Below are 25804 nucleotides of genomic sequence, written 5' to 3' on the forward strand. Positions count from 1 at the left end.
AGGCAGTGTTTGTTATTCGTGGTACGTGGAATCTACAATCTATTGACTGTTACGTTACCTAAATATATATATATATATATATATATATATATATATATATATATATATATATAGGCTGTATACCTGTTTGTTAATTTGATAGCAGATGTGTTAGCTAAACTTTAATTGAACCGGAACTGTGGCTTAAGACGGGCTCCCTAAGACCTAAGAGTCATTAGCCATCAACCAGTGCTCAGTCAAAGGGGGATAACAACAGCTATAACCTTACTTCAAAGAAGATAGTGCGAATTCCTGGGAATTGAGTTCGGAATATGTTGAACATGATTCTGTATCAGAGTCTACGATGCCTAGTGTAGAGGTATTGAAAGTAACAAACGAAAATATTGTGATTTATATTTGGACGTGGGATTCACTGAGTTTGCTGATGAACGTCCACAGTGTGTGATATGTAACAAAGTTTTTCCCAATAGTTCTATGTTCTCTGCTAAGCTTAGACGGCATTTCTCAATTCAAAAATTCACAAATAAAACTCCAGCTATGAATATAACAAAAACCTTAGGAAACACGTGTCAAAAGAACACCCTGCTAAATTAGGTCATATCGCTCCGCTGAAAAAGAGCCAAAAGTCCTATGCGTACAAGTGTGAAAGTTGTGATAAACAGTTTAATAATCAGTACACTTTAAAATATCATAAAAGAAAATTTCATGGGGCTGGATACATTCATGAAAACACATTGAAATGTGCTCTGTGCGCTTTCACAACTGCTGTGCAGAGAAGTTTACATGAACACTTGGAATTAGAACACAGTGTTTCAATTAAGCCAGAACATCAGGAGTTTTCGTCATTAGAAAGTTTTTTGGAATGGAAAGAAGATGTTGAAAAGCAAACACTGTCAAAGTACGTAAAAAAAAAACGAGGTTTACACCGTGGAGCTGACAATACAATCAGACATTATTATGCCTGTCATCGATCGGAATATTTCTGCTCTGAGAGTAAAGGGATTAGGCACACGAAAACTCAGGGAAGCAATAAGATAAATGGCATCTGCCCTGCGGGCATGATGGTACTTGAGTGTGAAGATGGAGCCTGCAAAATTGACTACATACTCACACATGTAGGCCATGAAAATGATATAGCTCATTTGAATCTTACAGATTTGGAAAAGAGAAGTTTGGCCTCAGATATAGCCAATAAAATTTCGTTTGACGCCATACTGGACAAAGTCCGGGATTCTTTGTCAAATAATAAATTAGATCGTATTCATCTTCTAACAAACAAAGACCTATATAATATTGAACACTGCTACAATCTATGTTCCTCGTCGGTGAGACACAGCAATGATGGCACTAGTGTCGAAGCTTGGGTAAATGAAATGAACTCTAGTGATAATTCTTGTGTGCTATTTTATAAACCGCAAGACACATTAAATGATAAACAACCGGGTTTTCAGGCCAATGACTTTGTATTTAGTATTTAGTAGTATTTATTTATTTAGCCTGGTAGAGATAAGGCCGTCAGGCCTTCTCTGCCCCTCTACCAGGAGATTCCAACTGTAATACGAAGAATAAAATTACAATTAGTATTAAATTTACAATTCCAATTACAAGTAAAATTACAATTAGTATTAAATTTACAATTACAATTACAATAAAAATCAAAGTACGAAAAGATTACATCACTAATTAAAGCTAGATAATTTATCATAGAAAAACAAAGAATATTTTATATTTACTGAATTACAAATTAAACCTAGAATAACAAAATTGTAAGTGATGAAATTACTGGATATTGAAATATTTTTTTGTGATAGATTAAGGAAACTATTTACAAGAAATCAATTACTGACCAAGTGCCTAGTAAGTTTGCGCTTGAATTCAATTTTATTTCGACAGTCCCTGATGCTAGCAGGTACCGGTAGCGAATTCCAGAGTCTTGGTAGGGCTATTGTCAAAGAGGATGAGTATGAGGAGGTGTTAATTATTATGAACAATGCACAGCGAGAAGTCTTAAAAAAGTATGGAAACGATTGCATCTGTATTGACGGAACACATGCAATTAACAGTTACGGTTTCGAATTGATAACACTTCTTGTACTAGACGATATGAGACAGGGATTTCCTTGTGCCTTTCTTATATCTAATCGAAGTGATCAGTATGTTCTTTCTGTGTTTTTTGATTACATAAGAGAAGAAGTTGGAAAAACAAATCCCAGTGTGTTTATGTCCGACATGGCAGAGTCGTTCTTCAATGCTTGGTCTTTAATAATGGATCAACCAACAATGAGACTTTTCTGTTCGTGGCACGTAGATAGGGCGTGGAGAAAGAACGTTTCAAAAGTAAATGGAAGAGAAAAACAAATTGAAGTCTACAAAATAATGACACTGATGCAAGAAAGAGACGTCGAAGCGTTTAACATGTTGGTTCCAATCGTAATGAAACGATTGATTGATGATCCGGAAACAGCTGAATTTGCTGCTTATTTTCGTGAAAACTATTTGAAGAATGTAACATCATTGGCTTATTGTTACAGAGTAAATAGTGGCCTTAACACCGACATGCATATGAAAGAATGCACAGAACATTGAAGTATATATATTTACATGGTAGAAATGTAAAACGTTTGGACAAAGCAATTAATGCTTTAATGACCTTCGTGAGAGATAAACTGTATGACAGATTAATTGTTCTCACGAAAGGTAAGGTCACAAGTAAGCTTAAAGACCTTAAAAGCCGACATAAGTCAAGCTTCGCCTCAACACCAGGGGTGTAGCGTCCATGGATGTGGGAGATGTGTTACATACCCTGTAATTTCCTTCAAGGTGACTCTGAATTATGAATTATAATATTGTAACATATAATCGTTTTCGGACAGATCAAGTTTTCCCAGAATGTTTGATTTTATATTCGCACTATGTTTTAATCACCTTGAACAGAAAGCGCGACCATTAGTAAGAATTATACTGTAACTCTATGGGCATGGCCCGCTTGATGTTTAAAAACACTTCGCAACGTCTCAACGACATCTGTCGTCAGCCCGCGGAAACTCGTGCAGTGAGCATGCTCGTGACCCCGGGGATGTATAGCGTTATAATACATATTGTCGTATAGTCATGCTTGTGTTATAATATTATTTCCAGTGACTTATAAAGAATGATGAGTGAGTTATTTGTTCCAAAATGTTACTCTGTTCATTTGTGAACACTGAAGACTGTTTTGAAGGCTTAATTGTTTAGTGTTGAAATTAATTATTTAGGTTAAGATCTTTGTGTTACGCGCTTATGGGCTCAAGATATGTACGCTGACAATATACATCCAAGAGGTCACGCAGTGAGTGAAAGGGAAATTGTTTCGTGTTCATTGTCGCAATGCATCAAATATGGAAACAAATTGTTGTATAATCGACAAATTGAAGCTTCCAGACTTTAACGTTCTGTGAAAAAGAAGACGTAATTAAAGCAGGCCCTTCAAAACCAGTACTGAATATCACTACGAACATAAAAAAGTGTGTAAGACATTTTAATGTAAAGATTTATGAAAGTGAGTCGTGGCTGTGAGGTTGTAAGACTTTAAACAAACTGTTTGACTGGTCTTGTATTCTCTCTTCTAATGAAAATTCCGTTTGAAATATGAAGATTTAAATAATATTTATAAGGCAGCCAAGAAACATAACTATTTTTGTAACCATATAATATTTGAAAAAAAAACGACTAAAAATGTTCGGGGAAACTCCAAGAAGAGCCACCGGCGTAACTCGGTCGGCTAAGGTGCTTACTTGCCGATCCAGAGTTGCAATCGGGCGTGGGTTCGATTCCCGCTTGCGCTGATTACCTGGTTGGGATTTTTCCGAGGTAAGGTAAATGTCAGGTAACCTACGGCGAATCCACGGCCTCATCTCGCCAAATATCATTTCACTATCACCAATTTCATCAACGCTAAATAACCTCGTAATTGATAAAGCGTCGTTATATAACCAAGTAAAAAAAAAGTGTGTTTATTAATTTTATTTTTACTGCATAGTCCTAAACTAAGTTTATTAAAATACTTCAGTGTGTCTATTATTTGTGTTTTACTAGGTACGTAATATACTTGCAAATTTGTATTAGCAAGGAAGATATATGCAGTGTTTATACTACATGATACAATTATATTCGGTATATACGTACGCTATGCTGGATACAGATATGGGAAATTCCATTTTCAAACTATATTAACTGGGTTACATACCCCAGTCTGAAAACCAGGCTACGCCACTGCTCAACACTGACCTCATAATAAAAGAATATGGTTGGAATATACCGTTGTCTTCTGACGTAAAGGAGATGTATCTTGTACGAGAAAATAATGTGCAGTGCAAGTGCAAATTAGTATGCGAAGAATGTAAAGCATGCATTCATAAGTACACCTGCGCATGCGTAGATTCCAGCATAAAATGGAATATGTGCAAACACATAGTATTTGCTTGTGCAAAATCAGTCAGAATCAACTTCAGGATGTCTGCCTCAATGTTTCAGAAAGTAATGAAGGAAGAAATTATAGCAATGACGATGATGAAGATGGTTTGTTTATTCACATCGATGAAAACGACGCTACTGAGAAAGACAATATTATAGCAGAGCTTACGAAGAAAGACATTCCACATTTCTCTCTCGATTTAGAAAGCCAGAAAGAAAAACTGGCAGATGAAATGCTAAATGTAATTAAGGGAATAACAACAGCAAACGAACTTGAAGTTTATAAACGACATATGACATCACTGAAAGCTACCTTAGATGCTGTTCCTTCTAAAAAAAAAACATGCGACCATATAAGACCATGCAAATCAAATCTACCACACAAAGGAAATATAGTTCCTCAAAGACGGCTATTTTCTACGAAAAAAGAAAAGAGAAGAAAAGCAATGTAATGGCGAAACCTAATTATACAGAGATTCAGAATATCGCTGTTTCATTAATTCAAGAAAATTGATGTGGCAGATCCGTTTAATAAACTTGTCTCCAATTTAATTGTATATTTATGATAGTGTATTTTATTATATAGCATCAAACTGAGTGAAGTGTTCATAGTATGTTTAAACAGTGCAGTGAAAATTTGAACTCAGGTGGAGTATCTTTAAATAACTTTTCATGGTACCAGAGAGGAGGAATCGAAACATCTGCAGTGAGGAATTGCATTATAGCCAAGTCCAGATTTGTTTAAATCAGGTTCATGTTCGTGTCTTAAAACTAGGCCTACTATTCTGTATTTCAACCTGCCTTCATTATTATTATTACCGGTATTATTATTATTATTTATACTCGTATAACTCTTCTTTCACTCTGAGAATCTACTTCCCCTATTCTCGCAGCTGCTGCTCGAGTCTTCTGTCTCACGCGCAGCCGGTAACACGCATGACGCATGCTTGGAGCCACCAACGAGATAGAAAGAGAACTAACTCGTTGGGAGCCACAGTAATATCGCAGGGGCTTAGAGATGGGTCGGAGTCGTTCATTGATGCGAGCTAGCTCTTTGACTCGCGCTCCTTTTGAGGAGTCGTTCATTGAGAGTCGTTCAAAAGAGCGGAGCGGTACAGTGCCCTCCCTCTTTCTCAACCAGCTCGCTCCTAGTGATCACTCACCCCACGCTTCACCACCGCACCGCTCCGACTCTTCTACGATAACTGCAGAGCGGGTTGTTAACTGTATGACATAATACACATGCTTCTCAATAGATGCCATTGCAATAGACATTCGAATCGGTTTGCATCGGTCTGTGAATGCGGAGAAAAGCTTCTTGTACACGTACAGTAAGGTAAGTTTCCATGTTATCCCAGAGGGAGAGAGCCCATTTACATTACTTACGCTATTTTACGAACCAGTAACAATCGTGAAGTATCGGTATGTAGTATAAACAGATCAATTAAAACAGTTCTGAAAGTGTTGGTAAACAGGGACGTCGCTACGGGGGTGCGAAAGGGTGCGCAAGCACCCCATAAAAAATCGGAGCACCCCTTTCCACACTCCAAAGGGCAACTTATTAACAAAATACTAGGCATAAATTATTTTGAAGAACAAAAACAAACAAACAATTTCTTGCATGTGAAAAAACTGCGTCCCATAGTGTATCGTAATGGATTGAATAATAATAATAATAATAATAATAATAATAATAATAATAATAATAGTAATAAACAGATGTATAGTATGCGCGCAAGTGCATGAAAGAACATTTTGAATTTTTTATGTACCACATTTTTACAGCTCGCACCCCATTTTTAAATCTCGCACCCCATCCGCACCTCCCTTGCTCTGATCCTGGCGACGTTACTGTTGGTAAAGTAGTATAAATAGCAATTATGAAAGTGTACAATGGTACATAAAAACGGCTAATGTGCAAACATGATCTATTTAGCAATAAGGAGAACAGAAACATGACAATAGGCAACGTTTAAACGTGTCTGTATTGAAGTGTAATTTAAACATTGCACGTCTCACTCTTTGTCATTGCGCATGACCACACTGACAGACGTGCTGCGTATCGTTACAGCTGTAATGGAGCTGTGGAGCGCTGTGCTGTTGTGGAGGGAGCGGATCGTTGGGAGTGAGCCAGAAGCAAGAGAGCGAGCTGAAGTTGCCTTGCTCTCCCAAGAGTAGGGAGCGAAATGCAATGAACGACTCGCTCTTTTGTAAGGAGGGAGCGGAGAGCCGCTCCAGAGCGGGAGTCGTTCATTCGAAACGACTCGCTCATGAGCGGCCCATCACTAGATACTCGTATAACTCTTCTTTCACTCTGAGAATCTACTTCCCCTATTCTCGCAGCTGCTGCTCGAGTCTTCTGTCTCACGCGCAGCCGGTAACACGCATGACGCATGCTTGGAGCCACCAACGAGATAGAAAGAGAACTAACTCGTTGGGAGCCACAGTAATATCGCAGGGGCTAGACTCTTGTTCACTCTATCCCTTACAAGCGTCCAACCCTCTCAGCGATCGGTATTCCGTTCTTTCCCACTCACTCGCTGTCTCTCTCTGGGGCTCGGCACAGCTCCTCCGAACCCAGAGCAGTCACGCGGCTGCCCACTTGGAATGGTCTGAATTACATGACCTACAATTAAATTTTCAATATAATCTTCTCAAACTTTCCTAATTGTATTGATTTTGAGAAGACCACCCTGAAAGATTGCCGCAGTTAAGCTGTTCCAGTCTACAATTGTTCAGTTAACAAAGGAAAATTTTGACACGTCCGTTGTTTCTTTCTGCATTTAAATTCCCTAATATGATCAGCTCTGCCTAAGTATGATGGTGTCTTACTTACTTACTTACTTACAAATGGCTTTTAAGGAACCCGAAGGTTCATTGCCGCCCTCACATAAGCCCGCCAGCGGTCCCTATCCTGTGCAAGATTAATCCAGTCTCTATCATCATACCACACCTCCCTCAAATCCATTTTAATATTATCCTCCCATCTACGTCTCGGCCTCCCTAAAGGTCTTTTTCCCTCCGGTCTCCCAACTAACACTCTATATGCATTTCTGGATTCGCCCATACGTGCTACATGCCCTGCCCATCTCAAACGTCTCGATTTTATGTTCCTAATTATGTCAGGTAAAGAATACAATGCGTGCAGTTCTGTGTTGTGTAACTTTCTCCATTCTCCTGTAACTTCATCCCGCTTAGCCCCAAATATTTTCCTTAGCACCTTATTCTCAAACACCCTGAACCTATGTTCCTCTCTCAGAGTGAGAGTCCAAGTTTCACAACCATACAGAAGAACCGGTAATATAACTGTTTTATAAATTCTAACTTTCAGATTTTTGGACAGCAGACTGGATGATAAGAGCTTCTCAACCGAATAATAACACGCATTTCCCATATTTATTCTGCGTTTAATTTCCTCCCGAGTGTCATTTATATTTGTTACTGTTGCTCCAAGATATTTGAATTTTTCCACCTCTTCGAACGATAAATCTCCAATTTTTATATTTCCATTTCGTACAATATTCTGGTCACGAGACATAATCATATACTTTGTCTTTTCGGGATTTACTTCCAAACCGATTGCTCTACTTGCTTCAAGTAAAATTTCCGTGTTTTCCCTAATCTTTTGTGTATTTTCTCCTAACATATTCACGTCATCTGCATAGACAAGCAGCTGATGTAACCCGTTCAATTCCAAACCCTCTCTGTTATCCTGAACTTTCCTAATGGCATATTCTAGAGCGAAGTTAAAAAGTAAAGGTGATAGTGCATCTCCCTGCTTTAGCCCGCAGTGAATTGGAAAAGCATCAGATAGAAACTGACCTATACGGACTCTGCTGTATGTTTCACTGAGACACATTTTAATTAATCGAACTAGTTTCTTGGGAATACCAAATTCAATAAGAATATCATATAATACTTCCCTCTTAACCGAGTCATAAGCCTTTTTGAAATCTATGAATAACTGATGTACTGTACCCTTATACTCCCATTTTTTCTCCATTATCTGTCGAATACAAAAAATCTGATCAATAGTCGATCTATTACGCCGAAAACCGCACTGATGATCCCCAATAATTTCATCTACGTACGGAGTTAATCTTCTCAAAAGAATATTGGACAAAATTTTGTACGACGTCAACAAAAGTGATATTCCTCGAAAGTTACCACAGTTGGTTTTGTCCCCCTTTTTAAAAATAGGTACAATTATGGACTCCTTCCATTGTTCTGGTACAGTTTCCTTTTCCCAAATAGCAAGTACAAGTTTATAAATTTCGCTATATAATGCACTCCCACCCTCTTGTATTAATTCTGCTTGAATTTGATCGATACCTGGAGACTTGTACTTTTTCAGATTTTCTATCGCAATTTCGACTTCTGAAAGCGTGGGTTCGGGTATAAATGGCTCAGCAGTTTGTATTTCAATTTCGTCCCGATCATTTCTATTTGGCCTATGTACATTTAGTAGTTGCGCAAAATAGTTTTTCCATCTGTTTAGGATTGATGGAGAGTCTGCAAGCAAGTCACCATTCTCATCCTTGATCACGTTTACCCTTGGCTGATATCCGTTCTTAAATTCCTTTATACCCTTATATAAATCTCGAATGTTTTTATTCTTACTATTTGTTTCTACCTCATTCAGTTTTTCCTTCAAGTAACCTCTCTTTTTAATCCTAAGTGTACGACTTGCTTCCCGTCTTTCATTGAAATAATTATCTCTCTTCTCCTCAACTGGATCCTGTAAGAATTTCAATTTTGCCTGTTTCCTTCTTTCTACTACCATGCAACAATCTTCATCAAACCACGGTTTCTTTTTCTTAGTTTCATAATAACCTATGCTCTGTTCAGCTGCAATTTTGATATTGTCTCGGATATTTTCCCACATGCTATTAACATCTAACTCTTTGTCAACTTCGTCGGAACTTGCTAATACGGCAAACCTATTTGAAATTTCGACCTGATAATGTTGCTTAGTTTCCTCGTTCTTTAATTTCAAAATATTGAATTTAGTAATATTAACTTGTTGCTCTACTTGCATGGCTACTGATAATCTTTCTCTTAATTCTCCAATTACCAAATAATGGTCAGAATTACAGTCTGCACCCCTGAAAGTTCGAATATCTACTATACTAGTATGTCTCCGTTTATCTATCAAGATGTGATCTATTTGGTTGTGTGTCAATCCATCTGGAGAAGTCCAAGTATATTTATGTATATCCTTATGGGGGAATGTTGTACTTTTGACAAATTAAATTTTTCGATGTGGCAAAGTTGACTAATCTAACTCCATTGTCACTACTAATTGCGTGTAGGCTCTCTTTTCCAATAGTTGGTCTAAAAATATCCTCCCGTCCTACTTTAGCATTGAAATCCCCCGATAAAATTTTCATGTGATATCTAGGGAACTGATCAAAAGTATGTTCCAATTCCTCATAGAAGCTATTCTTTATATGGTCGTCTTTCTCTTCTGTAGGGGCGTGAGCATTTATAACTATGATGTCGCACCATCTACCCTTAAGTACTAAATATGATAACCTGTCACTGATAAATTCGACCTTTTTTACTGCTGATTTTATTCTTTTATGAACAAAGAATCCTGTTCCTAATTGGTGATTATTGTTTCCTTCCCCATAATACAACAAGTAATCTCCTATTTGTGATATGCCATTCCCATCTAACCTAACCTCTTGTACTCCTACGAAGTCTATTCTATATCTAGCTAGTTCTTTTGCTACTAATGTTACCCCTCCTGTTCTATAAAGACTAGTTACGTTCCAAGTGCCAAATCTCAAATCCTTATTCCTTTGCTGTGGTCGTGCCAGAGAATCAGTCCTATTCCGAGGCTTATTATAGGGATACGTAACAAGCTGTTTTTTACGGTGATGGGTTGTTAGCCCTTCGCCCAACCCCCAAGCTGGAGGACCACCCCTTATCGGCTGTCCACGACTGCTTATTCAATATATTCGTAGCTACCCTCCATATCTGGAGGCCGTCTCCTTTGGTGATAGCGAGATGGTATTTGGCGAGATGAGGCTGAGAATTCACCATAGATTACCTGGCATTCTCCTTACGGTTTGGGGAAAACCTGGGAAAAACCCAACCAGGCAATTAGCCCAAGCGGGGACCGAACCCGCGCCCGAGCGCAACTTCAGACCGGCAGACTGAGCCACACCGGTGGCCGATGATGGTGCCACTAATCAAGCGTTCTATCCCATTTGTGCCTTTAACAATACTTTTTCGCCGCCTTGATTTAAGAAATTCCCACTCTAAATCTCTAACTATCTCTTCGCCATGTCCCTTTCCCATTTTGACATATTTTGCTGTCCTACGTTGCACCCTTTCTATTGACTCGATTTTATTTTGTCTGTACGGATCCCAACCTTCTGCTCGATATTCCATAATTAGGCGAACAAGGGTTTTGTATGCTAATTCTTTTGAACTTCGGTTAGCTTTCTTGAGAATACGCATAGAGAAATGTGTTGCTTTCCAGGCTTTCCTTGTAGTAGGCTACTAGTGACTTGCTCCGCCCCACCCAGTTTGTTTATATATATATATATATATATATATATATATATATATATATATATATATATATATACACCTAGGCATTTACAAGTGTTCACTTGTGGCACCGGTGTACCATTCAGCTGATATTTGAGACAATTTTTTTTTTGCGTCCTGCAGAAGGATAGTGACTTATTTTGATTTTCATTTTATTTTCTGTCGTCAAGGTTTCAATAACGTAGAGATCGTTTTGTAAGGCGGGATGTCGGATTCATCACTAATTGTCTATATATTATACAGTCGTCCGCGAATAACCTTACCTGAGAAGTAGTATTTCTATTTATATCGTTTATATATATATATATATATATATATATATATATATATCGGAACTAGGAAATGATGTAACATCAGGCGTTTCTCAAGGGGCGGTTCTTGCACCTCTACTGCAAGAACCGCCCCTTGAGAAACGCCTGATGTTACATTTCCTTACTTCTGTTTTTCGTGGTTTTCTATATCTCTCCAAGGAAATGCCAGGCTAATGTCAATTTTGAAGGGTCATAACTGGCTTCCTACCCCATCCATAACCCTTAAGATATCATTTGGGAGCACGCAACACTGACAAGCGACCGAGACAGGCGACAAAGTCAGGAAACGGAGACATCTCTACTAGTCGTTTCGCTGAAGCTGGTACGATGACCGAGACAAGCGGCACACCAAACCGTTACAACAACTCTCAGTATTCTGAAAGACTTTGTTGAACAAATACATTTAAATATTTCGTGAAATTTTAGAAGTACGAAAATGCTTCTAAAAATTACTTGAAGAACAAGGTAATTTGTAGTGCTATATGCTGCGAAAGACACAAAGAAGATGTGTGAGTTCCATGTTAAAAAAGTAAGGAAGGATTTTTTGTTTGTTAATAAAGAATCATTTATCAGTAGAAAAATATGTTTCGTTCTACGAATGCTACCAATTGTACGTCTTCTCTACTACTGAATATAATTTCTGACATTTGACATATCTTACGCCACAAAACACGCGTTGTGTAAGACGTCACGAGACACTAGGCCTACTGGCCCAAAGTTCTCATGCGCTTTGTATGAGTTATCCGTCTCGGTCGCCTGTTTTTGTCTCGCGCTCTCAAATGTACTTCATACAATTCTATAGCGAGTAGATAGGAAACAATAAAATTCTTCGGTCGCTTGTCTCTGTGGCGTGCACCCAAATGCAAGAGAGATATTACTCCTATTACCTAAATGGTACCTTTGTAGACATCAGAACTCACCAGTGGCGGCTGAAGCAGTGGCTGTCTGAGCAGTGCCAGGATGTTCAAGTTAAAAATGAAAAGTAACCGTATATTTTGTATCGTGAATATTTTATACTAACAATTCCGCTTGAAACTCTAAATGATCACTTCATAACATCACAGTCAACAAACTTATAGTGTATTTTATACATTTAGTACTCGCCATTCTATTTTATTCATCATTCACTTCGACTATTCCTTGAGTGTTATTACGTAACAAACATCTGTACAAAAAACCGTAGTAATCACATACAGTTAGGAGAAAATATTTTACGAGAAAATCCACAAACGATCAGGGAAAACACGGAAATTTTTACTTGAAGCAAGTAAAGCGGTAGGTTTGGAAGTAAATCCCGAAAAGACAAAATATATGATTACGTCTCGTGACCAGAATATTGTACGAAATCGAAATATAAAAATTGAAGATTTATCCTTCAAAGAGATGGAGAAATTCAAATATCTTGGACCAACAGTAACAAATATAAATGACACTCGGGAGGAAATTAAACGCAGAATAAATATGGGAAATGCCTGTTATTATTCGGTTCAGAAGCTTTTCTCATTTAGTCTGCTGTCAAAAACTGAAATAATTGATAAAACAATCATATTACCGGTGTTCTGTATGGTTGTGAAACTTGGACTCTCGCTTTGAGAGAGGAACGGAGATTAAGGGTGTTTGAGAATAAGGTTCTTAGAAAAATATTTGGGGCTAAGAGGGATGAAGTTACAGGAGAATGGAGAAAGTTACATAACGCAGAACTTCACGCTGTGTAATCTTCACCTGACATAATTAGGAACATTAAATCCAGACATTTGAGATGGGCAGGGCATGTGGCACGTATGGGCGAATCCAGAAATGTTTATAGAATGTTTGTTGGGAGGATGGAGGAAAAAAATCTTTGGGCAAGCTGAGACGTAGATGGGAGGATAATATTAAAATGGATTTGAGGGAGGTGGGATATGATGATAGAGACTGGATTAATCTTGCACAGGATAGGGACCAATGGCGGGCTTATGTGAGAGCGGCAGTGAACCTGCGGATTCTTTAAAAGCCATCTGTAAGTAAGTAATCACATACGGTAACTATGCTTAAGTTAGTTTCACTATTAGTTATTTCTACAGTCATTCCATGAAGCCAACAATACATAAGAACGATGTTCTGCAAAATTGAAAATGTACACTCTTTAAAGCAAGTATTTCTTGTGATAGCAGTCTTTTTTAAAGTTACTGCACTGTAGTTCGAAAGGAAAATTCACTTTTGACGATCGTTTGAGAGTTTTAACTTTCAATTGTTTTTCAAAATGCACATAATTCTTTGTTTCTTCTGATGGAAGTAAGTTATATTCCAGTAGCGGCCGGTGACCGAAATCCTCAGTGAGGCCAGATGCAACTAGTTTATGTGCCTCAGATAGGAAATGTTTATTCATTATATTAATTAGTACTGTTATTACATTATTAGTGCCATTATCACTGTATTATTATGCCTATTATTATTATTATTATTATTATTATTATTATTATTATTATTATTATTTCAGTGTTTTATATATGTATTGTGGGTCCCTATCACCATGGCATGGCGCGTCCTCAGGTTGCGGATAGAGGAGACGGCCTCCAGATATGGAGGGTAGCTGCGAATATATTGAATAAGCAGTCGTGGACAGCCGATAAGGGATGGTACTCCAGCTTGGGGGTTGGGCGAAGGGCTAACAACCCATCACCGTAAAAAAAACAGCTTGTTACGAATCCTTCAAATAAGCCTCGGAATGGGACTGATTCTCTGGCACGACCACAGCACAAGAGTAAGGTTTTGAGATTTGGTACATGGAACGTAACTAGTCTTTATAGAACAGGAGGGGTAACATTAGTAGCAAAATAACTAGCTAGATATAGAATAGACTTTGTGGGAGTACAAGAGGTTAGGTTAGATGGGAATGGCATATCACAAGTAGGTGATTACTTGTTGTATTATGGGGAAGGAAACGATAATCACCAATTAGGAACGGGATTCTTTGTACATAAAAGAATAAAATCAGCAGTAAAAAAGGTCGAATTTATCAGTGACAGGTTATCGTATTTAGTACTTAAGGGTAGATGGTGCGATATCGTAGTTAGTTATAAATGCTCACGCCCCTACAGAAGAGAAAGACGACCATATAAAGAATAGCTTCTATGAGGAATAGGAAAACACTTTTGATCATTTGCCTAGATATCACATGAAAGTTTTATTGGGGGATTTCAATGCTAAAGTAGGACTGGAGGATATTTTTAAACCAACAATTGGAAAAGAGAGCCTACACATAAGTAGTAATGACAATGGAGTTAGATTAGTCAACTTTGCCACATCGAAAAATTTCATCGTCAAGAGTACAACATTTCCCCATAAGGATATACATAAATATACCTGGACTTCTCCAGATGGAATGACACACAACCAAATAGATCACATCTTGATAGATAAATGGAGACATACTAGTATAATAGACATTCGAACTTTCAGGGGAGCAGACTGTAATTCTGACCATTATTTGGTAATTGGAGAATTAAGGGAAAGGCTATCAGTAGCTAAGCGAGTAGAGCAACAAGCTAATATTAGTAGATTCAATATTCTGAAATTAAAAGACGACGAAACTAAGCAACGTTATCAGGTTGAAATTTCAAATAGGTTTGCTGCTTTAGCAACTTCCGACGAAGCTAAGGAAGAGTTAGACGTTAAAAGCGTGTGGGACAATATCCGAGATATTATCAAAATTGCAGCTGACCAGAGCATAGGCTGTCGTGAAACTAAGAAAAAGAAACCGTGGTTTGATGAAGACTATCTGATGCTTTTCCAATTCACTGCGGGCTGAAGCAGGGAGATGCATTGTCGCCTCTACTTTTTAACTTTGCTCTAGAATATGCCATTAGGAAAGTACAGAGGGTTTGGAATTGAACGGGTTACATTAGCTTCTTGTCTATGCGGATGACGTGAATATGTTAGGAGAAAATCCACGAACGATTAGGTAAAACACGGAAATTCTGCTTGAAGCAAGTAAAGCGATAGGGTTGGAAGTAAATCCCGAAAAGACTAAGTATATGATTATGTCTCGTGACCAGAATATTGTACGAAATGGAAATATAAAAATTGGAGATTTATCCTTCGAAGAGGTGGAAAAATTCAAATATCTTGGAGCAACAGTAACAAAATAATATAAATGACACTCAGGAGGAAATTAAACGCAGAATAAATATGGGAAATGCCTGTTATTATTCGGTTGAGAAGCTTTTGTCATCTAGTCTGCTGTCAAAAAATATGAAAGTTAGAATTTATAAAACAGTTATATTACCGGTTGTTCTATATGGTTGTGAAGCTTGGACTCTCACTTTGAGAGAGGAACAGAGATTAAGGGTGTTTGAGAATAAGGTTCTTAGGAAAATATTTGGGGCTAAGAGGGATGAAGTTACAGGAGAATGGAGAAAGTTACACAACGATGAGTTGCACGCATTGTATTCTTCACCTGACATAAGTAAGAACATTAAATCCAGACGCTTGAGATGGGCAGGGCATGTAGCACGTATGGGCAAATCCAGAAATGCATATAGAGTGTTAGTTGGGAGGCCGGAGGGAAAAAGACCTTTGGGGAGGCCGAGACGTAGATGGGAAGATAATATTAAAATGGATTTGAGAGAGGTGGGATATGATGGTAGAGACTGGATTAATCTTGCTCAGGATAGGGATCAATGGCGGGCTTATGTGAGGGCGGCAATGAACCTCCGGGTTCCTTAAAAGCCAATAAGTAACTATGTATTATTATTATTATTATTATTATTATTATTATTATTATTATTATTATTATTATTATTATTAATGAAAAATAATAATGTCACTCATGAAATAAGTTGTTATGGTGTGAGTTTGTTTCAGTGATTGAGTGTGATGAAGCAATCCATATTATGCTCAGCTGAAGGAGTATTTGTTGAAATTCCCCTGGAAATATTTTTCAGATCGCTTGAGCTTCCAGTAGACACATTGTTCTTTCTTTCTTTCTTCTTTATTTTTTTTCCTTTGACAGCAAAAAACAAGGTTAATTTTTTTTTAGTTTAATTTGCACTACATTACCATTTAACCATTTATGTTGCCCATATCAGGATGGAATAGAAACTCGCGTTTTAAGATTATCTAACAGAAAAAATTGTCAGCGATGGCATAGGTATCTCGGTAGGCTATCTCCTTGTTTAAAACTTCCTTTCTTTCAATATAATTTCTTCTCGAAAAAGGACATTCTAACAATGAATTAACTACATCATCATTATTTCTCGCATCTATTTCTGTTTATATTTTCCCGAAACATATAATAACATTTGACCAGACTCACTACTGTACACAGACGCTAAATAACCTAAGATGTTGATAAAGCGTCGTAAAATAACCTACTAAAATAAAAATAAAAAAACTACTGTACAACACCCTCGCTTAAGTCATAAACTAAGACGTGAGGGGAGAGAATAGTGTGGGTCTCTGCCTGCTAAACAGCGGGAATTTTTGTTATTTATGACCTATTTAGGAAGACAAGTCACCACTTTTTTTTTTTAATTTAAGTTGTTTTATATAATGCAACGATAATTTTAATTTATTACAATCTTTGTAAATTGTAAACTTTGCTTGTAAATTGTGAACTTCTGTTTCACAATCTTTGTTTGAAATGTTGAATTTTACAAAGGAAATCAAATCTTTACAAATTAATTTTATTTAATTTTGCGCACTTTACAAGCATTCTGTTTCACAATGAAGGGTAATTTTACAAACGTATAAACTTTACTTGTAAAGTTAGCACATTTTCTGCAATAGCTCTGAGATGTGTAAAGTTTCATATTGCAACAAATTATGAATAAATACAATAAATATATATATATTTTAAATTAACTTTTAAGTAACTGGATAATACTATATTAAAAATTAAACTAAACTAGTTTTGATGTTATTAAGTAGTTCTAATGACTCAGACGAAGTTATTGAATTTAGGCCTAATCAAACAAAGACGTATACGTAAAATTTTCCGGCCAAGAATTAATAAATAACACGTTCGTATCATTGTATGAATTTAATGAAAGGTTTCGAATAAGTCCTGCGCTATACTTCAGAATACCGCGTAAGTATTCATATACGAAGACCTTTTGAATTCAATATTTTCTAACGTTAATAGAAAAAAGAAAGAGTTAAGACAAGTTTGGGGGGGGGCAGTGCCCCCCATGGCCCCCCCCATAACTCCGCCTGTGGTAAAGACGAAGAAGAGAGAAGAGGAAGATAAGAATAAAGGGAAGAAAGTAAGTAGAGAAGGAAAAGAGAGAGGAGAATAATTTTAATTAAATACTCATATTTCGATAATAGTGACGTCATAAATGACATCATACCTTTCCATAGTATACTTAATTAAAATTACCAATATCAATCTTGCATTCATTGCTTGAATACGTAGGTTGAAAGAAAAGTTGAACCGTGTAGATCCACCTTAACCGTTGTTGTCCAGAGGTAAATTTCTTTTTTACACATTAAACATATTTACTACCCTAATTAAGGACGTCATCTAATTTTCACCAGATCATGTATTTTTATTTTACTTGGTCATTTAACGACGCTGTATCAACTACGATGTTATTTAGCGTCGATGGGATTGGTGATAGCGAGATGATATTTGGCGAGATGAGGCCGAGGATTCGCCATAGATTACCTGACATTTGCCTTATGGTTGGGGAAAACCTCGGAAAAAAACCCAACCAGGTGATCAGTCCAAGCGGGAATCGAACCCGCGCCCGAACGCAGCTCCGGATCGACAGGCAAGCGCCTTAACCGACTGAGCTACGCCGGTGGCCTCAGATCGTGTAAGTGCTGCAAAATTGAAAAGAGCCAACTTGCTTGTCGGCGAAAAATTTTAGATATTAGGAAATAGGCAACAACGTAAAACAAAGGAAATAGTAACCTTGGAGGGAGTGCAGGAGTTGTGACGTAAAGAAGGTGTCAAATTCGCGCAGGCGATGTCCGAGGTCACGCAATAATGGTCGGAACGGTCGCGGGGAGAGAGACGTACAGAAAGTGGAAAGTACAAGCTACAGCCTTCATTTTGCTACTGTCAGCTGTTCGCCGTGTCTGAGAACAATATGAAGTTGCACTTAATAATCGCCACTTATTTTATAATCGGAACCGTAGGTAAGTTTAAAAGTTTGTGTTAATAAATTAAGAACAGATATATCTGTTCATAAAAGTCTGTTGCAGTGAGGCTAAGAAAAGTTACATGATTCTTCATGTTGATGTGTCATCTTCCAGCTAACGAATTTATGGATATAGAATCAATCCTTAATCTCAAGTATTGAAAATGCCTATCACACCTTTTCAACATACATAATTGCGCTTGTTGTTGGTAAAACAACTGATATAGCAAACAAATGACGATCTTGCACACGCTTTACCGCTTTACCGTATTGAGATTGTTTTGAATACGATGCGACATACAACTCAATCCGTACCGGTATTGATTACGATCCGATCCCACTTTTTAGGTGTATCGACCTTGAGACTCGGATCGTTTTGAATGCACGTTTTCATGAAAGTTTCAATACGGTAAACGTATTTTGAGTATTCTATGAAAACGTACTGTATGTTCTGAAAATTTGTACTGTATTCAAGGTTATGTTATTGGTGAAATAATAATAATAATAATAATAATAATAATAATAATAATAATAATAATAATAATAATGTGAAGGTTACTTATGTTCCAGGCACTAGAGAAAATTGTTAAAATACCTTCAAAATGCGTAGGATTTATAGTACGGGGTAGTGGAAATTGGATGTGATCTATATGCTAAATGCTCCTCCAAACCGCCCCAAATAGGTACCTTACAAACATATAAAATTCGTCGTGCTCGAATGAAAAATATCGCCATATTGCCTGATTGTGACGGTGTATTCAGTGTCGCCAACGCCTCTCACATAATACTACACACCTAATAAAACCTAACCTAACCTCTCACGTAATAATACACACCTAACCTAATCTCACCTAACCTGTCACATAATACGCACTTAATCAAAAACCTGTCACATAATACTACAACCCTGTAGTAACATTCCTCAAGTTTAGTATCATTTCATCACTGCAAGTGTGGCGCTATAAACCAATTTTCAACACTGTAATCACAGCCACAACACATTTCAATTTTTACTGCATTATATATATGGAATTATCACTGCATTAACACATTGATTTATGCATAAAACACACGCTTAACGAACTAAATATAATAATTATGAAGAATGGAGACAACAGATGCCCTGCCTCACGTTGCACTTCTTCCACTAGATGTCTTCCAACAAGGGGCGGGCAACATTTGCAAACGAAATGATACTAAATGTGAGGAATCTTACTGCAATATTTTGTGACAGATTAGGTTAGATTAGGTGTATTATGTGACAGGTTAGGTTAGGCTAGATTAGGTGTGCAGTATTATGTAAGAGGTTAGGTTAGATTAGGTGTGTTGTATTATGTGAGAGGTATTGGTGACACCGAAAACACCAGTTATACATTAAGCTAATATGGTCATTTCTTTCATTCACGCACAACGAAATTGGTATATATAATATAAGTAAAGTACGTATTTGGGGCATGTTGGATGGGCATACAGCTCTCCCAGTGAACACATCCGATTTTCACTGCTCCATACTATAAATTCTAGGCATTTTCAAGCTATTTTAACAATTTTTTCTAGTGCCAGTACATTAGATTCCCACTGCTCCACATTATAAATCTTAGGCATTTTCAAGGTATTTTAACAATTTTCTCTAGTGCCAGGGACATAAGTAACCTTCACTTAATAATACAGAGCTATTATTATCATACGTCCCAGAAAAGAGCGGCCAGCTTGCCAGCTGCAACCTGAGTGGTTTCCGCCATGTGCTAATGTTTGTTCCGCGCAATCGAGCTCCAGTAGCCATATGACATTCAGTGTGCTTAAAAGTCTTGTAATGAAACTCGATTCTTGAAGTGTACAACGTTAGTGTATAAAGTTTAATGATTATTGTGTATTTAGGTAATGCCTAGCAACAAATTCTCACTGTGTGAACGTGTGTAAATGTACAATACATACATAAAAGGCAGAGGGTCGTGTGTGAAAACAAGACGAAAATTTCGAATAAAGTTTCCAAACAGACCTGTGCCTTCTGCCAAAACAATTAGACCACTCGCTAAAAGATTTAAAGAAACAGACTCAATGAAGACTCGAAAATCAAGCAGAAAACATAGTGTTCTTATGTGGAACGATTACCAGTTTATTTCCAACAAGATTCTGCCACTGCTCATACAGCTACCATGTCAATGACGAAATTGAGGTGTATTTTCGGTACGAGACTAATCAGTAATAATTTGAGGCCTCCATGAAGTCCAGATATAACACCCTATGACTTTTACTTATGGGGAACACTAAAAGGTAGGGTTTATAGGAAAAATCCTCATTCTATAAATGAAGTAAAAGACTATATATGAGAAGAAATCCAAGCTATCAATAATGTGGAACTTCAGAGTGTTATTCATTCGTTTATCAGAAGATGTCAGTTGTGTGTGGCGGCAAACGGGGGCCATTTTCAGCAACGACTGTGAGCATGGTAAGTTCAAAGTATTGAACATTTATTGTTAGTACTGTTATATATTGAGAAGTGCTGGAGAAATAGTTATGTGCTTGGCAGAAACCACGCAGGGCGCAGCCACCAGCTGGCTGCTCTTTTCTGGGACATAGGCCTATGATAATAATAGCTCTGTGTTATAATAACCTACATTTCCCAATTTAACATCTCTGTGACTAGAAATCCAAAAAGAAATTTTAGAACCCATAAACATTCCAGACAAATTGTTGCAATTAGTAGTAGAGTTGAGAAACAACATAGCAATAAAAAATTAATGTCTCTTCGGTATTAACATGGGAGTACAGCAGGGTTGTTCACTTTCACGAGAATTATTCAGTATTTATTTAGATGGAATATATTCTAAATTAGTTGGCAGAACTGCTTAAACAAATGTAAGAATTAATTAAAATTACCAGACATACAAAAATTCCAGTTAAACTATTCGCAGATAATCATCTTTAGCGGATTAAGAAGATAATTTACAAACTCAAGCCACAAATTAAAATTATAAAATAGTATGGTTTAACAATTTCAACAGCAAAATATAAAGTACTACCTAGTATAGTCATTTGAGGTTACTTTGTACCGATCAGAGTAGTTTGGCACTAGTTCCCAATTTTACTAGAAGATTAAATTTCACATTTCCTAAGTGTGATATCTTTGGGCTGAGGCCATCCCCATAACCTACGACTCTATGCTTTGCTTTCTATTTTGTTCGGTCCCTGAAGAATGTTTAAGATTCCAAGTGGTTAAATATTGCATTCTGTTTATAGTAGCTAGTTTTTGAATGATCTTCAACTTTATATTGTAAGTATATAATTTTATCTTAGCATTACAATTATGTAAATGTTAATGCTTATCCTCTCATCTTCAAAATACAATAATAACCTCGTGACATAATCTTATGTCTTGTAAATTATAAAATTAATCCGACTGTTGTTTTGTTGTTGTTTTGTTTGATTTCAGGATTACTTTGTACCATCACAAAGTTTGGATAACATTGATTCTATTATAAACATTTAACTTAAATTTGATTATAGATGAACATAATTAATTTGTTTATTAAATAACATGAGACAATTATTATATAAAATGTAGCTACTGTATCTACTACAGACACATTTTAAGTTCATACTTATTGAAGAATTAAATTTTTTTAACAAGTTCCTCATAATTGACATTTTGGCCTTGTTTATTTTAATTTTTACACTCGTCTTGGATTTCCATAATGCGTTGAAATTTTTGGATGGCAAGAGGTCAAAAGGATTCTCCAGAGAGAAGACAGTATGCAATAAAGGGAAGGTATTCCAGTGAAATGCTACAGCTGCCACTAGATGATATAAACACTGGAAAACTTGGTCAAGGAGAAGCTGCGCATTTGTATTTCATCCCAAGGCAAACTAGTGAATGTATTGAAAAATAAACAAAGAAATAATTTTGGGAGGCCAAATATGTTTTCACCGAGAATGTTGATGGTCTGTGCTATGATGGCTTTGTAATAGTCTCATATAAAAGATCACTTTCCCTGAAAAGTCTCCTATGAAGGATTACTGTAGGCCTACAGTCAATGGCATTGAACTGCATGGTCCCATCAAATCAGTTATAAGGTTAAGAGGGGAATGAATTGGATGTGGTCTGACCAGTTTGAAGCAATAAAGAAAGTTAATAAGTTGGTAAATAGAAGGAGCACATATGAACTGATTGTGTTAAGACTGCAAAGAATTTGTTAGCAAATTAAAAATAACTTAATATCAACTATGTATGTAGGTAATAAACAAGTAAAAATTATGTTTATATTTTATTTTGTAGTGTTATTATATTTTATTGTTACAGTAAAATGTGTTCTACATTTTCAATAAACTTTTTTCTGTGACTTCATATAAAATAAAATTTCATGTATTTTCTGATCGTATGGTCAAATGTTACCTTGAATTTGAAGGGGAATATAGAGGATTGAATTTAATAGGAAAACATATGTGGTACTGTACAGAGTTTCCCCAATTAACCAAGTAACTTTGTACCACCATTAAATGTCAAATTTCACCTGTTTAAAATATGATTTTTTTATGTTTATTATGTCTCAATCCATAAAAGAAGTATAGCCTAGGTTTCTTAAATAATTTATTTTCAAACATTAATTTCAATAGACACTATTTTAGTTAAGTATAAAAATATGACAAAAGTGGTAGGAAGTTACCCCAAATGACTATAGTGTTTTGAGGTAAAAATGCAGAGAGAAGAAAAACGTTAATTAACAGAGAAATTATCGAATAAGTAGGCTAAATGTATTCACTTATTTAGGATGTGTAGTTTCAAATGAAATTGACAAAGATATTGAGGTGTATTTGGAGGGAAGTCAGGAGATCGGGCTGGCCAAGTTATTGGTCCTCCTCGTCCAATCCACCATAGGGGAAATAACCGGTTAATAACTCGTCGAGCCCTACTTGAAAAGTGAGCCATACAGCCATCCTGCTGAAGACACATCATTAACCAAAGCGCAAGAGGAACATCATGAAGCAACTGGTGCATAATGTTTCAGAGGAAGCGTGCGTTTACCATTCAAGTTCTCCTCAAAGAAGTATGTTCCTATGACTCGGTGTCCAAGGAGGCCACACCATGTGTTGAGGCTCCACACGTGCTGGTAATCCACTTCATGTAACCAGTGTGAATTAATTGGAGGCCAGTACTGAGCATTGTAGAGATTCACCTGACCATTACTTTTGAAAGTTGCCTCATCAGTACATAGAATTATGACCTCGAAATCACTGTCCGTGTTTAGAAACCAATTGCAGAAATCAACACGAGTCTGGAAGTCATGCCCCCGAAGTTCCTGATGGAGATGAATGTGGTATGAATGAAATTTGTCTTTCAGAATTCTAAACACTGTATTATGGTGCAATCCTGAGTCACGAGCAAACCTTCTTGTGGGGGAGATTTAAAGACATGGTCTACCAGGTGCGTCCAACAACTAGAGAATACATTTTGAACACTTACTATGAAGAGTATACGTACATAAACAACATACAGCATAATTATGTACTATAAAGTATTGTAGAGTATTCTGTACACCAAAACAAACATATAAACATATAGCCGATACTGCATTGTTATCAAGTTATGTCAATATTACGTTATTTACCCATGGCTAAAATCAGAACTAACAGTCAGTGTTGTTTTGTGGTACTTGTACCTGGTGAACAGTCTACGGACGTAGAATGTTTTTTTCAGCAGAAGCAGTCCTGCGACTTCGTGGTCTGCCGGCATTGTTCTTCACAGATGCAAAGTGACCGGTTTCCCTAAGGCGACATTCCACTGCTACAAATTTTTTTGGAGTTTGGTGTCGTTGGGCAGTAAAAGTTCAGCATAGATGCGAGCAGCAGCATCAGAATTATTTTTTACTTCACCCTAAATGAAGATTATATTGGTCATTTCACTGTTTGTGTATGGTTCCCCCATTCTGTATTAGTGCCAACTGTTATGTTATGCAATTCAGTAAAGTAAAAATAACACTAATCTCCATTACAACACTTGAATCAACAAAACATCACTATAACTGCAAGACATATATCTGTTTTTAACCACAAAACAACACTGACTGTTAGTTCCGATTTTAGCGACGGGTAATTGGTAGACCAGCTATGAAATAACGCAATGTTGCCATATCCTGATAAGAATGCAGTATTGGCTATACATTTATATGACAAATATATTTTTGTTTTGGTGTATAGAATACTCTGCAATACTTTATAGTTACGTTGTATCCTGTAGATCTTGTATTATACTCTGCCTCTGTGCAACGTCACATTTGCGATAGGGGGGGAATGAGACAAGTTCGCAATGCTTTTTAATGCTCTGACACCCACGACCAAAATTAGCCATTTGAAATTTACTGGTCAGTCATTGGAAGATATATACCAGTAATAAAAGAACCATACAAGTATCTTTCTATTACCAATTTCATCTACTCTAACCTAGTAGTTGATTCAGCGTCATTAAATAACCACGTAGAAATTAAAATGTAGTAGTAGCAATAGCAGTAGCAGCAATGTTTTGATTGAACATGAATGTCCAGATCAAGATTGCCAAGATTAAAAATAGAGGATAGGTGTACATACGAGTAGATGTACTTGAAATGGAAGAAGAGAGCAGGGCCGACAAATGAAGAAACTGACAGATGAATTCTAGACTGCTATAGGTTAACAGTAGCAAGACTTCAGGCCAAAATCACTGCCAATTCGTTTTTCTTCCTCTGTGAGAGTGGTCGGATCTTCCCACTAAACACACACATTATGACCAGTTATAATGCTGGTAAGTTGTATGGATTATGCCGCACACTGTACATATACAACACATACCTGTACCTACAAAAGGAACAGGAAATCGTATGGTACAACCAGGCGAAAATTCAGATGTAAAGGAACAGGAAATCGTGTGGTACAACCAGGCGAAAATTCAGATGTAAATATCCTAACAGGCCAGTTCCCTTTGTATGTAAGTCTACATCATTAAAATTGTTAAATGACAGAAAAAGGAAACAAAAGCGCCATGTTCTTACAGAGGAAAAAAAAAATGAAATTTGAGCAGCAGCCTTCGAGTGTGATCCTTGCAAGTCTCTGAGATGTTTAGGAACCGTGCAGTATTCCAAAATTACAAATCATAGGCTTAACATTTGCAATTGGGTGCTAAGAAAAGTAAATAATGAAGAAATTGAACCCAAACATTAAGAAATAGCGTATAAAACGAATCCCCATACGTAATATGAACTGAAAGAAAATATGCAGTGAGGAGCATTTATCATGATCAGAGATAGGCAGTGCCAGTCCCTACTGAGTTATGCCTTGGTTACTGCAAGCCACACACCACACACCCATATCCCCAGCACTGGT

The 25804-nt window shown here is 36.9% G+C and overlaps 1 protein-coding gene across 2 annotated transcripts in view; it reads left to right on the top strand.

The window, feature by feature from the left end:
* Nucleotides 1–25804, top strand: part of LOC138705064 (endoribonuclease CG2145-like) — a 517688-nt gene that overhangs the window by 441021 nt on the left and 50863 nt on the right. Inside the window, exon 1 of one of the 2 annotated variants that reach the window (XM_069833658.1) lies at nucleotides 18070–18449. The exons of the other annotated variant lie outside the window; for it this stretch is intronic. Within the exon in view, the coding sequence (XP_069689759.1) occupies nucleotides 18401–18449 (49 nt within the window). The 5' untranslated portion in view covers nucleotides 18070–18400. Of the gene's footprint in view, nucleotides 1–18069; nucleotides 18450–25804 lie in introns of those variants that run through there. 2 annotated transcript variants of the gene reach the window in all.

This window comes from Periplaneta americana, chromosome 8 (assembly GCF_040183065.1).
Source record: "Periplaneta americana isolate PAMFEO1 chromosome 8, P.americana_PAMFEO1_priV1, whole genome shotgun sequence".
Taxonomy (NCBI): Eukaryota; Metazoa; Arthropoda; class Insecta; order Blattodea; family Blattidae; genus Periplaneta; species Periplaneta americana.